The 16,306-nt window shown below is 34.7% G+C and overlaps 2 protein-coding genes across 2 annotated transcripts; one reads left to right on the forward strand and one right to left on the reverse strand.

Moving 5' to 3' along the window:
- Positions 1-374: 374 nt before the first annotated feature.
- On the forward strand, positions 375-1,860 carry LOC134844124 (protein DDI1 homolog 2-like). Its single transcript, XM_063860632.1, has one exon. The coding sequence runs from the start codon at positions 379-381 to the stop codon at positions 1,675-1,677; it is 1,299 nt and encodes a 432-aa protein (XP_063716702.1). The 5' UTR covers positions 375-378; the 3' UTR covers positions 1,678-1,860.
- Positions 1,861-5,484: 3,624 nt separating this feature from the next.
- LOC134843563 (sphingosine kinase 1-like) lies at positions 5,485-11,648 on the reverse strand. Its single transcript, XM_063859686.1, has 3 exons — positions 11,249-11,648; positions 6,082-7,150; positions 5,485-5,964 (listed from the first exon to the last, which is right to left on the reverse strand). The coding sequence occupies exons 2-3, from the start codon at positions 7,064-7,066 to the stop codon at positions 5,615-5,617; spliced, it is 1,335 nt and encodes a 444-aa protein (XP_063715756.1). The 5' UTR covers positions 7,067-7,150; positions 11,249-11,648; the 3' UTR covers positions 5,485-5,614.
- Between the last annotated feature and the right edge of the window lie 4,658 nt (positions 11,649-16,306).

Below are 16,306 nucleotides of genomic sequence, written 5' to 3' on the forward strand. Positions count from 1 at the left end.
TTTTATGTCATTTTAAAGTGAACTAAGATTTAAAATTTTTATGGTTTTTCAACGTTTGAATTAACAAAAACTTGAATAAATTTTTTTAAACCAAATCTGTAATAACCAACCCTTTAATCGGGTGCTGGCAGAGTACACTCATAAGATGCAGATCTTAATTCCAGTTTATTCGGTTTTCTATAGTGTTCTTACAAGTTCGAAGCACCGGAGGAGCGTTACACGCTAGTTAAGATTACGTAAATTTATGATTAGATTCGGCTGTTATGAGTTTCATTTTCTTGGTTAGCACCGTGAATACTTGCGTCATGTTTATAAAAAGCGATATTGTAATAAGAAGTTAAAACCACTGAGGTTTACGAACTGTATTTTAGATTAACTATGCATTTAACACTAACTTCGTTGACCGGGGATGATGTATTTATGTTGGAAATAGATGATCAGATGGCATTGGAGGATTTCAAAGCAGTCTTTAGTGCAGAGTCTTCTATTCCAGCTGACAATGTAGTGTTTTTTCACAACAATGCACCTCTGGGCGACAACAAAGCAACTCTGGCTTCCTACAAAATCAAAGACAACGATATCATTGGCTTTCAAACTGTGGAAGCTGGAGCACAAGCAGACCTGATGTCTGCATTGGCATCGATGGCTTCTCAGGCGCAAAACCGAGGAAACCAGGGTGCGTCAAATGAGCCGGCCCCTGGATCAAAAAGAGCGAGGAACAATGAAGACCCGGAGACAATACGCCAAGTTTTCCTTTCGGACCCTCACCAATTGTCCATTCTCAGAGAGCGCAATCCTGACCTAGCCAAAAACATAAACAACCCTTCATTGTTCAAAGAAGCCTTGCTGAAACAGAGAAAGGTAATGCAAGAACGAGAGCAAAACAAATTGCGTCTTCTGTCAAACCCGTTAGACCCAGAAGCCCAAAAGATGCTTTACGAAGAAATAAGGATGGCGAACATCAATGAGAACATGGAAACCGCCATGGAGTTTTCTCCAGAAAGCTTTGGAACAGTACATATGCTATATATTGACTGCAAAGTGAACGGAGTTCCTACCAAAGCATTCGTTGATTCTGGTGCACAAATGACAATAATGAGCAAAGCATGCGCTGAGCGATGCAATGTTATGAAGCTTTTGGACACTCGTTGGGCTGGAGTTGCAAAGGGAGTTGGAGTTCAAAAAATTTTGGGCAGAGCCCATATGGTGCAAATTGAAATTGCTGGAACATATTTGCCTACATCCTTTAGCATTCTTGAGGACCAAACTATGGATGTTCTGCTGGGATTAGATATGTTAAGGCGTCATCAATGCTGTATTGATTTGAAGGACAATAAATTGAAATTCGGCGCATTAAATATTGCCACTCCATTTTTATCAGAAGGAGAATTGCCTGATTACGCCAAGTTGAGTGCGAACGGAGCCAATGGCTCCACTTCTGCCGATGATTCAGATCTTAAAAACGCACTGGAGCAATCCGCAATAGAAGCATCATCGTCCAAGGGGAAAAGCCAAAATTCTAATTCCAGTAAAACATATTCAGAAGCAGATCTCGGCAAAATTGTCGAGCTTGGTTTCAATAAATCGGATGCAATCAAAGAATTAATACGAAATAATGGTGATATGAACAAAGCCATTGGCGCCCTCATGGCCCGTGCCTTAACTCCTCAGAAGTGACCATCGATAGAATTATAGCTTTAGTTGCATAATTCAGGAAATGCCGACTGACGCTGTTGTCGCATTCGCTGCAATCGATTGATTTGGTTTTTTTAGCTTAATTTACTTTTGACCGCTTTGGCGTTTTTCATATATAAAACGCTGCTAAAACTAGAAAATATCGAAAGAGACTATAGCGAGACTGCATAAGTTGAAGCCAGTTGTTTATGTTGAAAATTTTTGACTTAATTACTGAATTTTCATTCGATACGTTAATTTTCGTCGGTGGTGGAAAAATAATTGTTCCGACCGTTGAAAATGGAGAGGAACTTCGTATTCGCGTGTTTTAGTTTTTTATCTTTTTTTTTGTTTTCCACGCATAATCAGCTACCACAACTAATTATCGGAAAGAGTTGAGTGATATATCATATGAAACCCCTTTCGGTCGTGATTCAAACTACAGTAAAAATGTCGAAAAAATCTCAGTATCGAGAAAAACGGGTTTGAAATTTTCATTTTTCGTCTAAATTCGTGCGAGTAAAGCAAGCAAGCTCGCTTATTAATGCTTAATTTAGGCCGTTTACAATAGCCTATTTTTGCTTAATTTTAATTTTTCTGGAGTTTTTGGAGATTCTTAATGTCATTTGGGTAATCAAAATTTTCAAAAAATCAAAAAAATTCTGCAAAAAAAAGAACAAAAATATTTGAATGATTTTTTTTGATTTTTCTAATTCATTTTTCTTCAAAAACAATTGTCCTGTTTGTTTATTTTACTATGACTGAACTTTTTTCTTGTAGTGTTTTAAGGACTGGTCGGAAGATTGTGCTACTTGCACAGTAACCAGCTATCCTTGTTTTATATTGCCTAGGTCTCGAATTAGTCCAGTAACATTTTCAATGCTGAATGCAAAGCTTTTCACCAATTCTCGGCCTCACTAGTTCTTATCAAAAAATGAAGAAACACTCAGGGCAAAAAGGAGGTGAAAATTATTAATGTTATTATTGGCAAAGCTATTAAGTGGGTACTTTTTTTCCCGTAAACACGTTTGCCTACAAAAATTCGCTCGTTAGGTTTAAAGGGCTTATAATTTCAAAACCATTGTCGATTTCTGTCCTTTTAATGTTATGGTATCGCCCATGCTTGGGTCGAAAATGTTTACTGGATTCCGTGTGTTACATAGATTTTTTTTAAAAAAAAGTCTGGATATTTTTTCTATTTATTTGAGCGGTTTTTGAAATTATTTTGTTTATTCCTGTAATATATTAATTTTGCCAAGAATGATTTCCTTTTTTTTCTATCTCCTTAGAAGGTTTCGGCTTATGTTATAGCGGTTTAGCCTCATAATGTGATGGTACCTCGAAGTTAGAATTTTTTAAATGCGCCTGTGCTTCTGGGTAAGGTGGATGTAAGTATTGAAATCTATAAATTTTAATTAGCTCAAAATTTTTTTTGAGCTAATTGGATGTGTCTGCTTAGTTGCTGCTTGATAAGTTTTGTTAACTATAAGTTAAACAGTGCAAATTGTGTTGCTCGGTAGAGTTTCCTCAATTTGAACTTCACTCGAGACAAACTTATGAAAATTGCGGTTGATGTTGTTTAACAGTAAAAAAACGACGTTATTTTCTTCTTAAATAGGTCTTGATGATTTTTTTTCATGAACAATTGCTAAAATGTGCTAATAACTACAGGAATCCATTTATACATTTAAATGGATTAATGAATGCACAAGTTGAGTTCAAATTCTTGCAAAATTAGGTAAAATGGGATCTCCAATTACGAAAGCGAAAATTGTGAATGGCTTCTAGTTTCGAAAGTGGTTATTTTTTTTAGATTTTCCAGCGAAATAAAAGTAAATATACCCAATAATCTACTTTCCTTGAATTGGGTTAATTTTATCAAAATTTTTCAATCATGAATTTTAAGAAAGTGTATATTTTTTAATTCGAATGTTGAAAAATGTTCAAGTTTTTCTCTTTTTTTTTTTTTGGTTTCCTTGTTCTTTTATACTTTTCCAACCTTCTTTTGGCCTTGTTTTCTTTAAAAAATTTTCAACTTTGATTTTTTTGCTATGCATTGCCAATGGTGCGGAGCTACGCTTCGCCTCTGTCTAGACCTGTATCTCATCAAAGCCATTTGTCCTAAATAGAAATTCAAAAGGACTTGTTCAAGTGAGGTTCTACTAATTTTAAGTAATTAGGAGTGCGTTTCTTCAGAAAAATGTCGAAACCACTTCAATCAGTAGTTTTTACGATTTGCTTGAGTTAACTAATACTTTTCAAACGGTGTGTTGCGTATGTTGAGGGTTCAAAACAAAAAACCAGACTAAAAACTTAATTCGTAGCAAAACTATATTTATTCTGTTTGACTTTATTTTTTGAACTAGATTCGACTTTGGATTTCGGATTTGAGTTTTATGTTTGTATTTGTGTTCGACTTAAATTCGATTATGGGTTAAGTTACATGTATCAAAGGGCTCGAACTTATTTTGTGTTTTGTGGTTTGAATCATTTGATAGGTTTCTTTTTAATGAATGTAATTTTCGTGAAAATATGGGTCGAGTAGTGTGGTGGTCAAGGAGCGGGTAATGTCGCGAAGGATCAAGCATTCGAATCCGAGACCTTGCCAGTTTGTCTAATTCGGTGAAAGTAATTCAGACTATTATATAGTTCGCGATGATTTGTTTTTGGTTTTTTTTCCAGGAAAAAGTCCTAAAATTTGTTCAGGCTCAAATTTACTTTTTCGCGGTTTGCCTTTTGATTTTTTTTGACCATCAAGGCCGTTGACCATCAAGCCGTTGACCATCAAGGCCACGAATGAGAATTTGTTTCCAGGGAATTTTTTCCACTCTGTGACGGGATCAACTTCTAATTTTGAACATGGAATTTAATTATCAGATTTCCCAGCGGAATTAAAACTTTACTCAATGAGCCAGTTTTCTCAAATTGGGTTAGCTTTCTAAAAAAAATGCTGGTCTTAAATTGTTTTTGAATTTCAAAAAGATTCAAGAAGAAAAACATTATGTGAGTGGGAAGATTTGTTAACCTAGTGAAAGAATATATTATCTACTTCGAAAGATATACAAAAGATGACGTTTTTTCAAAAGTAAGTCAGTGTTTTTTCTGTTTACTTGCGTTCCTTGACTCTTTTTCCACTGTCTGTTTGCTATGTACAGGGCTTTCCAATACAAGCGCTTCATGTGAAAGTCAGTTCAATCTTCGATAGAAACTAATTACTAATTTTAAATTTACCGGGAAGTAGACTTTTTTAACCGTAAAATAAATTTTCTTACAAATCTTGCTGCCTTTTCTTTCTTGCTGTATTAAATAACCTTAACAACTTCCAGGATCGCTCCCACTTAGCCTAGAGGTAGATTGGTTGCCTGTGCAAATTTAGATCTAGGGTTAGAGTCCCGGCCGGACCTTGTTTTTTCAGTATGTATGAAATTGAAATTGTTTGCTGGTAATAATTAATTGTCGGTTTTTCGTTTGTTGCTCAAGTTACATGTATCAACCGGCTCGAACTTATTTTGTGTTTTATTGTTTGACCGACTCAATTTTGTTTCGACTTTGAGCGCGACTATAGAGCTTGCTCGAACAGGGATTTTTAGTCGAACTCGTGTTTGGTATGTTTTCGACCCACTTCAGTTGAAATATAAAACGCTAATATTTACACGATTGATTCTGATTCGCATCCTGGTGGTATCGCTTTATGAATTCTCAAAGTATCATTTGAGATCAGTAGATCTCTAAATCACTAAAATACAGGTTAATTTTAAAAAACATAAGAAACCGCAAGCTCCAAATTTTGCTGCAATGATTATGAGAAAAGAAGACACAAAATTTATTTCAAGGCAAGGAAATATAAAGGTATAGTGAAGGCTTTATATCAGCTGGATAGAGTTTTGGTTTTTGTTAAACACAATTTGTTGGCCGTATAGCTTTTTTACGTCTAAGAATTTTAATATATCATTTTGACTGCTTGCGGTTTGATTTCTCCCTCCATAATAGCACTTGTTGACATTTCTCCGTCCAAGTTACACGCTCGTTCGTTTTGGAATTGAAACTTGACTCTCTTCACACAGACGTACTCGATCTGAGAGAAGTACACATGCTTTCCACTTTCGAGTTGAAGAAAGAATCTTAGAAGAGTTAACCTGGTAACTGGTTTAGGGACCAGCATCAGGTAGGCGTTTCCGTCGTCCAAATGCGAGAAAGGGTTAGCGACATTGTCTAAAGACCAGAAGCCGTTGACCATCAAGGCCACGAATGAGAATTTGTTTCCAGGGAATTTTTTCCACTCTGAGGACTCTAAAAACATGTCGTACAAATGTGTTGACATCAATATTTTCGACCATTCGAATAATGCACATAATCCACTTCATGATAAATTTTTTAAAATACTTATATGCGAATAAGTTTAATTACCTTTTTGATGGTATGCTTGTTCCTTCGGACTTCTCTCCAAATATTTCTGAAAGGCTTCTGATGTATTGCTGATATCTTCAGGAATGTAGTGAATGCTTCCTTTATGACCCTTGTTCAAAATAATATGTTTGATAGCATAAACAGAATAGCGAGAGCTTCCAAACGTGCGAAGCCACTCACTCTCAAACTCGACGTCACAAATAAGGCCCCAAGATAGTGATTGACATAAATACAGGTTTTTGTCCAAATAATTAACCCGCAGAAGGTCAACCAATTTAGGAGCACCTCTGATGAAAGCGAAAGTTGCGTTCCAAATTACTTTTTTGAAGCTGCATCCGCGCTCTCCGCGACGCTCTAAAAGCGCGGCAACGAGGCAATTGGCAGTTCCGCCGTTGAGAATCCCAATGCATATATCTTCAATTTTAGTACCATCACTTTGCTGACTAATACCATTGATTATCTCATGCATAGTACCATCTCCCGACAAACAGCATAGATCGGTATATTTCGTTTTATCAAAATCTCGACCGATCTCAATTGCGTGGCTTGTATATCTAGTATGTAAGACATCAAAGCTGATTTCGGCTTCGCTGAACATCGGCTTGACCACATTATCAAGGTATTGTAAAGCCTTCTTTGCACCGCCATAAGGGTTAAGCACAATCAGAACTTTGCGCATTTGAAAACCGATGATATTCGAAATGATGCTTTTGGTATTTTGAGCTTCCGAAACTTCGTAAAATGTAAGAAGTGTTTCATGCCGTTTTCTATAGTTTTTCCGGCCACATAGTGGATAGGAGAAAATGATTAGGTCTTTTCCGTTTTCGTTGATTCGAGATCCAATGATATTGGATGGTTTCAAAGAATCAGTTTGAATTGTCGGGATGTTTTTTGTACCAGTTTTAGCTTCGTAATATGTCTTTGTTGTAAGATAGTGAGCTAAAGATCTCTCTTCAATAGCTACATGTGTTTCAGAATTGTCCATTTTTGTGTATCTCCGATCACTGCCTTTAAAACTTAATGAAGATCCGAGATGGTTTTCGGTGTAAAGTTTGAGTGAATTGTGCCACTAGAACAGATTATCCGAATAGCATCTTAATACAGTTACCTATTTCGATACAGTTTCGATTTATGAGATTTAGGGTTTAAGTTCAAAATGTCTTATTATGATTACAGATAAGTTTTGAAGCAAATTCGTTTATTTCATTCGCCTCATTGATTATGGCACTAAGGGGAGAAACTCGTGACGCAAATGGTATAAAGAAGGAAATCGAAAAGTTTGAATCCCTCTCGAATTCGGGAAGCAACCTAACAGTCGATTGTTTGGAAGCTGAGCGAATTGTTTGTCTTTGAATTGTCAGTTAAACTAGGAAAGAAAATGAACCTAGACTTAGTGCGGTTTTGTTGAATCTGTTAAATCTGCCAATGCTTCCGATATACAATAGATGATACTGATACCATTAAGTTATTTCTGAAGTTAAACACCAAATTGCTCGATGTGCTTACTATGTTTGAGCATTGGGAGTGATGTCTATCCCAAACAAAGATCTCTCCTTTTGTTACGTCTGAGGAACGAACAACATTAGAAAATTAAACGCGTTTATCTCAAATATAGTTAGGATTAGACAAAAAGTCAAGAGAACAAAAGTTGCTTAGAATTTTACCCCAAAGTGGGTCATTTTGACTTTTTTAATTAATCCAGAATTACGCTGAAAATATCAAACTAATTGATGAGGAAATTCTATCAAAAGAAGCCTCTTAAACAGCCCAACAAATTTCATAAAAGGTGAAATCTCTAAAAGTTTGTGCAAAAGGTTTGAAATTTGTTATAAAGCAAAGCTTTTGAATTTTATAAAGTAAAAATGACCTTTTTTGGCTATCAATCAAAAATATATTCTCTTATACAATTTTTTGAAAGTCTTACCCTTCCTAAAAGTGTCCTGTCTTTTAATTTGGTAGTTTCAGCTGGGGCGGATCTAGGATTTTCACGAGGGGGAGGCGAGGCGGATTTTTTTGACCTTCTGTAAGGCTGACTGAATTGATGTTCCGAGCTCTCCCAAAGCACTGATGAGTTTCTGGGTAATTGTTAATAAACTAAAAAAAGCCATTTTCCTCATGATGGACGGACCGGATGTTGGAACTTGTTTTCAGTTAAAAGCAGGCAATTAGAATTGAGTATTCAAATTCTCAAAGAAATCGCTAAAATCTCAAAGAAAGCGAAAAAAACAAGTCATTAGTTTCAGTATTGACCAATTAGAAAAAAGTAGACAAATTTCATGCATCTGCTTTTTTGTACTCGGTCAATATTGATTTTAGGAAAAAGTCTTCAAATTTGTTCAAGTTTAATTTCGGTATTTCGAGGTTCGACCTGTGATTTTTTTTAAGATCAGTGCATTTTCGTTGTTAAAGGGAAGGCAAACTCCACTATTGAACAGCAAAAGTGTAAAGATCGCAAAAAACGTGATCGACATCTAGTTTCGAACGTGGAATTTAATTATAAGATTTCCCAGCGAAGTTAGATCTTAACTTGTTGATCCAGTTTTCTCAAATTGGTTAATTGCATGAAAAAGTTGTCAATTATAAATTTTTCTAGAAATTCAAAGCGGTTTAAGGCTATGTTTTTTTCACTAAAGCGAAAAATGAGATTTTCTTCAAAAAAAGAAGTCAGTTTTTTCTTGTTTTTTTTTTGCGTTCATTTCTCTTTTCCAACTGGCAGTTGGCTATGTTCATTATATTTGCAAATTTTGTTCATTGTGTTTCTAGGGCACTTGAAAATTTTTTACAAAATCAATTTTTTGGCTCAACTAGTGTCTGCTCAAAAATTGTCGGCTTTGTTTACGCTTCGTCATTTTTGTTACGTTGCTAATTTGAAATTCAAATGTTTTGCTGGACTTGTTTGCCTAGATTGAATTTTTATCGAGACATACGAAATTTTTTTACTAGACCTAGTTTTTTCAATGTTTTGTTTTTGTACTTCTATTGTTTTTTGTTGTATTGCAAGTGGTGCTAGGCTCCGCTTCGCCTCTGTTCAAGTAATTTAAAACTTTGAGTCGGATACGCTTAATGCAACTGAGTTTCGAACTTATATTGCTACAAAAATGCCTGTTTGTTGGCAAAAAAATCACAACATGAAAAATCTGACGTTGAAAATTCTTCTCAAAATACTCGGATGTTTTGTCGAGGCTGTACAAAAGTACTGAAGTGCAACACTGCCAACAATATTGTTTTTTTTGTTAACAGTGCCAAAAAGTCACCTTTTGCACTGTTGAAGGCCGTTGCTCTACCAGACCCGCGATATTTGTTAACAGAAAATTCATTGAGGATGTTTGTGTTCTCTTACTGCAACAAATCTTCTTAAATGTTTTCGTTAAAATGCGAGTTTTAGTTACCCATTTTTTTCAATTGAATAGTTGGTTTTAGCTACCTTTTTAGTGAACTAAAGGGACTTCGTTAAATTAAAATTGGGGCTTTTTTTTACACTAGTGGGCATAATTAGGCGCGAATTCAAGTTTTTACTCTGTAAAATGCCTCTTTTTAATGTACATTTTGGACAAAATTTCTTTCGCAATTCAAAAATTTTTCTACATAGACCAAGAGAAAACGATCAGAGGTACCATCTATGAAACTATCAATGTTTGGTTTCAGAGATTTACGAATGTAACCCGGGTCTGAAACTGCCAGATTTCCTCATCTGCTGAAGTTTCCTCAAGTTTTTCATCTTAGTGAACTCTTTCTCGAATGAGCAGAGTAAACAAGTTGTACATGCTCAGTGAGAAAATTGAAATATTAAGTGTGAAAAGTTTACTAAACTTGACTGTTTCTCACTTTTGATTGAAAAACTTAGTGCAGATGAGGAAATCTGGAATTTTCAGACCCGGGTTACATTGGTAAATCTCTGAAACCAAACATTGATAGTTTCACAGATGGTACCTCTGATCGTTTTCTCTTGGTCTATGTAAAAAATTTATGAATTGCGAAAGAAATTTTGTCCAAAATGGACATTAAAAAGAGGCATTTTACAGAGTAAAAACTTGAATTCACGCCTAATTATGCCCACTAGTGTAAAAAATAAAAAATTACATTGGTGAGTCTTTGAAACCATATTTTGATAATTTCATAGAGGGTAGCTCTGATCATTTGCTCTGCTCTATATGAAAATTTTTCTGAATTTCGAAGTAAATGGTGTCGAAAGAGGACATTGGAAACCAGGCATTTTAGTGATTAAAAACCTGAATTCGCGCCTAATTTTGTCCACTAGTGTAGTCATTAAAATAATTCTGATTTCTGTTATTCATTGGTCTTGAATTGTGCCTTGTAATGAAAATACCAAGGGGTTTAAGTTTGGCTGTCCACAGATCTGTGTTGTGAACATTAGTGGTTTTTGAAAAGCTTGATTTCACTTGCTACACTTGTGAACAAAACTAAGCGCAAATTCAGGATTTTACTCTGAAAATTTCTGTTTTCAAGGCACGTATTGGACAAAATTTCCTTCGAATTTCAAAAGATGTATATATTCATCAAGAGATGCAGAAATGATCATAGCTACCATCTATGAAACTATCAATATTTGGTTTCAATGACTTACCAAATTAATCCGGGTTTGAAAATGCCAGACATCTTCATCCGCAATAAGTTAGCATCGTAGTACTGAAATCTTTCTTGAATAAGCGGAGTAAAAAGTTTGTTCATGCGACATGATTCATTCTCAGCGAGAACATGGAAACAATCAGTGTGGAAACTTTACTAAACTAAGACGTTTGTTACTTATTCACGCGAAGTAAAAATTCTAGTGCAGAAATGGAAAACTGGCATTATACCCGGTTTACATAGGCAAGTCATTGAAAGCAAATATTGATACTTTCATAGATTTTAGCTCTCATTATTTGCTCTGGTCAATATATATTTTTTGAATTTCGAGGGAAATGTCCAAAATGTGCATTGAACACAGCCATTTTAGACAGAAGAAACCTGCACTTGCGCTTAACTTCATCCACTAGTGTATCTCTGAATTCATAAAGACAACTGCAGTTTGAATTTTTTAGGGGTCATATAGGGCTTCATGTAGAGATCTGGTTTATTAGCACTTATATTGTCGATAAATCTGTTTCTCAATGCTTTGACAGTGGTTAGTGTCTTAAAACGGTCAAATAAACGAGTTTTTACTCACACGTTAGCTATAGAGGATATTGATGTACTGGTGAGAAGTGGTCGATAAAATAAGGCCTGCTGATTTGCTGTCTTGAAAAGGAAGTCAAACGAAATGTGAATTCAAAGTTTTTCAGAGTGCTCTAGCTCAGCATTAGGTTTTGCTATTAATAAATCATGCAAAATCGCCGTGATTAAACTTGAATATTTCTCTTCGAATGAGTTTTTTCCGTACTCATCAAAATTGAAATATGTAGTATTTACCTAGTTCAATATCCTTCGCCTAATAGTTTCTCAGATATTTCCCAGAAGTTTCTGCTAATTGTTAACTTAAATAAAAAACTAAAGAGTGCAAGTTAAGAATTTTGTTTTTCCGTTTTCGGTGCTGTTTTTTCTTTAATTAGATTTTTGCTGCGCTAGTTTTGTTCTGGCCAATTTGCTGTGTTTATTTTTCTGTATTTGTTGGTTTTTTTCTATCATGAAGCAGGAAATGTGTTTACCTTGGCATATATGATTCGTTTGTTTTTATTAAAAGTGTTCTAATAGCGTTGTCAACGGTCCTTTTTAGTTCATATCATTTTTGTTACAATAGTGCTACAGTTCCTATTCTATTTCCTGGATTCAGTTATTATTTTTTTAAAATCAGTCCATTGTTTTTCAGCAATTGATTTGTGGAAACAAAAGCAAGTAATAGTTTTTTTTTAAGGCAAGGTTTCTGTCGTGATGTTCGTGTTTCGTGTTGCTCAAGGTTTCTGTCGTGTTGTAATAAAGGCGGTTACGATTAATTAGCTCAGTACTATTAGTTCTTGTTCAGGAAGTGGTCATTTGAAAAATGATAAAACTAAAGTTTTGATTACCTTTATAATGTTGAATTGATTCTAAGTCTAAAAGATGAAATGAACTGTTGGTTACAATCAGTGTACAAGGTGGCTAAAAATGGGTAAAAGAATCACCGGCACGGTGAAGCCATGGGCTCATCAAGTCGTCGCGGCACTAAATATCTGAAAAAACTTTTGAAATATCTCAGCATCTTATTATTTTTTTAAAATCAGTCCATTGTTTTTCAGCAATTGATTTGTGGAAACAAAAGCAAGTAATAGTTTTTTTTGAAGGCAAGGTTTCTGTCGTGATGTTCGTGTTGCTCAAGGTTTCTGTCGTGTTGTAATAAAGGCGGTTACGATTAATTAGCTCAGTACTATTAGTTCTTGTTCAGGAAGTGGTAATTTGAAAAATGATAAAATTAAAGTTTTGATTACCTTTATAATGTTGAATTGATTCTAAGTCTAAAAGATGAAATGAACTGTTGGTTACAATCAGTGTACAAGGTGGCTAAAAATGGGTAAAAGAATCACCGGCACGGTGAAGCCATGGGCTCATCAAGTCGTCGCGGCACTAAATATCTGAAAAAACTTTTGAAATATCTCAGCATCTAGCAAAAAGTTTTTTTTTAATTAACTATTTTAAGTTTTATCTTAAAAAGTTTTTTTTTAATTAACTTTTTTAAGACGGATAAACAAAGATTTTTTGTGTGATTCGAATTCGTTTTTGTGTGTGATAGCTTATAAGAATAGCAAACGAAAAATATTTATTATGAAATACCAATCTGGCTAATTGATATTTCACATTTTGCCGCGAGCTATCGTCCCTGATTTGTTCGACAAAATCCGTTTCGAATACCGAACGAAGGATCTCGCTAATTTTTGCCGTGTTCGGCAATCTAATTTGAAAATCTTGAATTAAACTCTTCGACTCTCTTAAAAAAACTAGAAAAAAAAGCATGAAACATGTTTATTTTTTCCTCAAGTTTTTTTGGAAATTGTTTTTCGTCTTGTTAGTCCCTGTCTTATGAAAGCTCTGTTCGAATTTTAGTAAAAGTTTTTTAATTGATAGGCTGAAATTTTTACGCTTATGATAAAATAGTCTGGATCTGAAAGCAAACAAATTGGAACTTTTAAGGTTAACTACTAGTTTAACAAAATCATTTGATAGCTTGATTGATAATAAATTCAATTTTCATAGATTCTCCTGCGGTTTTGCCCCTGAGGTAACGACTAATGCGATGTTTAAAGGACTAGTTTCGAACCCGATCAGTATCTGTTTTTTCATATTGAAAATTTTTGGTTTCAAAAAAGTTGTCGGCCTATCGTTTGTCTGCTTATATTTTGTTGGCTTAGTTGCAATCTCACCAATTACTTTCGTGCTGTTAATTTTTTACGGTGTTAATTGTTTTCGGTTATTCATTTGTAATTTTTGAGAGTCCACTCTTTTATAGGTCGTGATTTTATAGGAACAGTCTTAGAACAGTCTCATTTTTTAAAAGCTAGGCAACCTCCTTTATCGAACAGCAAAAAAGTAAAGGTCACGAAAAACGTGATCGATTTCTAGTTTCGATAATGGAATTTAATTTTCAGATTTCCCAGCGGAATAAAAACTTTACCATATAGTTCTCTTTTCTCAATTTGGTTTAAATTTATCAAAAAAAGAGCCCATAATAATTTTTTTTTACAATTCAAAGAATTTTAAGGCCATCTTTTTTTAGTTTTGAAAATCGAAAATTGATGTTTTTATCAACAAAAAATCAATTCTGTATTTTTTCTGTTTCCTTGCGTTTGTTGAGTCTTTCCAACTGCCTGTTGGGTATTTTGAAATTAAGCAACTCTGACTTAGTTGAATTTTTTCAGCTTTAATCGCTAGAAATTAGAGTTTAGGACATTTTTATTCGCCTGAACGGGCGTTTACCCTCGGGTGCTGGCTTAGTTGTGGCGCGAAAATTGCTTCTAAGTCGATTATATATTGAAATACGGCCTTCACTATCTCTCCAGGTTTAAGCTTTTTCAACGTATTATTTTTGAATGTTTAACAAAAGAGTTTTTTTACGTTTAAGCTATATCGCTATATCGTATGCAATGGTTAAAATTATTTTGGTTGTCTTGTTTGAATTCAGTGTTTCACCTAGTTTGAAATTAGCAACCCAATAGTGGAATGCTGTCAGGGATTCCCTGGGTGTTGCAATTTTAGACTCCAATAATGAATAATCAATTCCTTTTATTTACATTATTTACAAGATATGACGATTTGCGAGATTGTTCAAAAATTTCTAGATATTTAAATTTGAAAGAATTCACAAAGTTTGAAATTCTCAACCCTGTAGTTGAGTTCTCCTGGGGCACTCTAAGGGATTGCAAGGGTTGCCTTCAAAACTCTCTTCTAAAATCTTTGTAGTTTGCGAGATATGGCGTTTTTTACACTTGCGATAAGCAAGGGTATTACAATCAGGTACTAAACTTTTTTTCCGTAAACATCCTTGTCCACAGGACTCATTTTACTCCTTATGTACCGTGAATCATAATGAATTCAAATTTTTAGTGTCTTTTGCACACTTAGTTTGGTGGCAACGAATACGCCTGGGACCGCAAAGGTCCTGGGGTTTGAATCTGACCAGGACCAGTTTTTTTAAAAGGTAAATATTCCGGTTCAAAAACGTTTCGGCTTTTATTTGTCTGCTCATGTTTTGTCGGCTGAGTTCCCACATCTAATAATATTTTAGCTGTTAACAATTTAGACTGCAGTTGTTTTTAGCGTTTCAAAAAAATGGCCAAATCGAAGTTTGCTTCTCACATCGTTTGTAATTTCACCAGCTCGATTTTTTAAAATTTCACTTTTTTCTTTTTTTTTCGTCTTTTTATCGGCTAATAAATTTCGGTCTAATTAATATTGACTTAGTGGTCTCTTATTGCGTCGTTACGTCCAAAAAAAAGTTTTTGTATGCGTGTGGGTGCTCTGAGGGGAAAGGGACGTAACATTGTCAAAAATTTAGATTTTTTCGGGTTTTTTTTTCGACATGAAAGGTTTCTGCTCAGGTATTTTCGGCTTTGTTGCTGCCTGGTAATTAAAATACAATCAACCATCTGGCGTAGAGGTAAAAACAACAGCTTGAGACGGCGAAGGCTTGCGGTTCGAATCTGGTCGGACACTTTTATTCGCAAGCTAGGGTTTTTGTGCTTTTTCTGATTATCGTCCGTGTTTTTGTCGGCTTGGTTCCCGTAGCTCGATGATTCAGCTTCATTTCAAGTTGCTCTAATGCACATGCTTGAGACGGCAAAATCCGGAGTTCGATTTGAGTTGAGACTGTTTCTTTTTTTACAAATTGAAAATTTTGGCTAATTTAGATTATTGTCTGTTCGCTTTTTTTGTCTGCTTAGTTCCGCAGAAAGGACTTTTTTGAAAATTTGTCGTCTTTATAACATTTCCAAAGCTCTTTTAGAGTTTTTGATGGTGCAGGCAATTTTGGACGAATATTTTAGACTTTTGTTGCAATTTTTATTCACAAAAACAATGTTCGAAGTTTTTTTTTTCATTTTTTGTTTTATTATAATCATAGTCATTCTTATTTGTATCGAAAGTGGTTCAAAGCTCAGCTTCGGCTGTGTTATAATTTTTTTCGAAAATTTTCAAAAAACTTAAGGTTTAAAAAAAATCAAAAACTTTGAAGATCTCAATCCTGTAGTTAGGTACTCAAGATCTTGCCTCTGAATATGACTGCTCAAAACCTTGTAGTATCGAGATATGGCATTTTTGGAAGCTGTCTGAGTGTTCTCAGGGGTTGCTAATCTTTCCTCCAAATATAATTGCTCAAAGCTTGGTAGGTTTCGAGTTGTGGCATTTTTTTTGGTTTTTTATAGTAAACGTAAGTTTCAAGTTTCTCAAAATTTGAAATTCTCAACGCTGTAGTTGGGTACTGTAAGAGTACTCTCATACAGTAGGTTTTTTAGGTTTTATAGTAAACGTAAGTTTCAAGGTTCTCAAAATTTGAAATTCTCAACGCTGTAGTTGGGTACTGTAAGAGTACTCTCAGGAGTTGCAAACTTTGCGTCCAAAAGCGACTGCTCAATTGCTCTCAGTTTCCGAGAGGTGACGTTTCTTAATTTATTTAAAAATTTTTCAGAGAACTTAGAAGTAAGAAACTTACAAAATTTTATAGTTTCTCAAAATTTGAATTAAAAAGACTAGATTAATAAAATTTTAAAAACTTGAATTTACCAACTCGGTAATTGGGTGCTGCCAGAGTACACTATAAGGA

Source organism: Symsagittifera roscoffensis, chromosome 4 (genome assembly GCF_963678635.1).
Source record: "Symsagittifera roscoffensis chromosome 4, txSymRosc1.1, whole genome shotgun sequence".
Classification (NCBI taxonomy): Eukaryota; Metazoa; Xenacoelomorpha; order Acoela; family Convolutidae; genus Symsagittifera; species Symsagittifera roscoffensis.

Coding starts and splice junctions, on each gene's coding strand:
- LOC134843563 (XM_063859686.1), bottom strand. CDS start 7,066: ATGGACAATTCTGAAACACATGTAGCTATTGAAGAGAGATCTTTAGCT. Junction 5,965..6,081: donor ACAAGCATACCATCAAAAAG/GTAATTAAACTT, acceptor ACATGTTTTTAG/AGTCCTCAGAGTGGAAAAAA.
- LOC134844124 (XM_063860632.1), top strand. CDS start 379: ATGCATTTAACACTAACTTCGTTGACCGGGGATGATGTATTTATGTTG.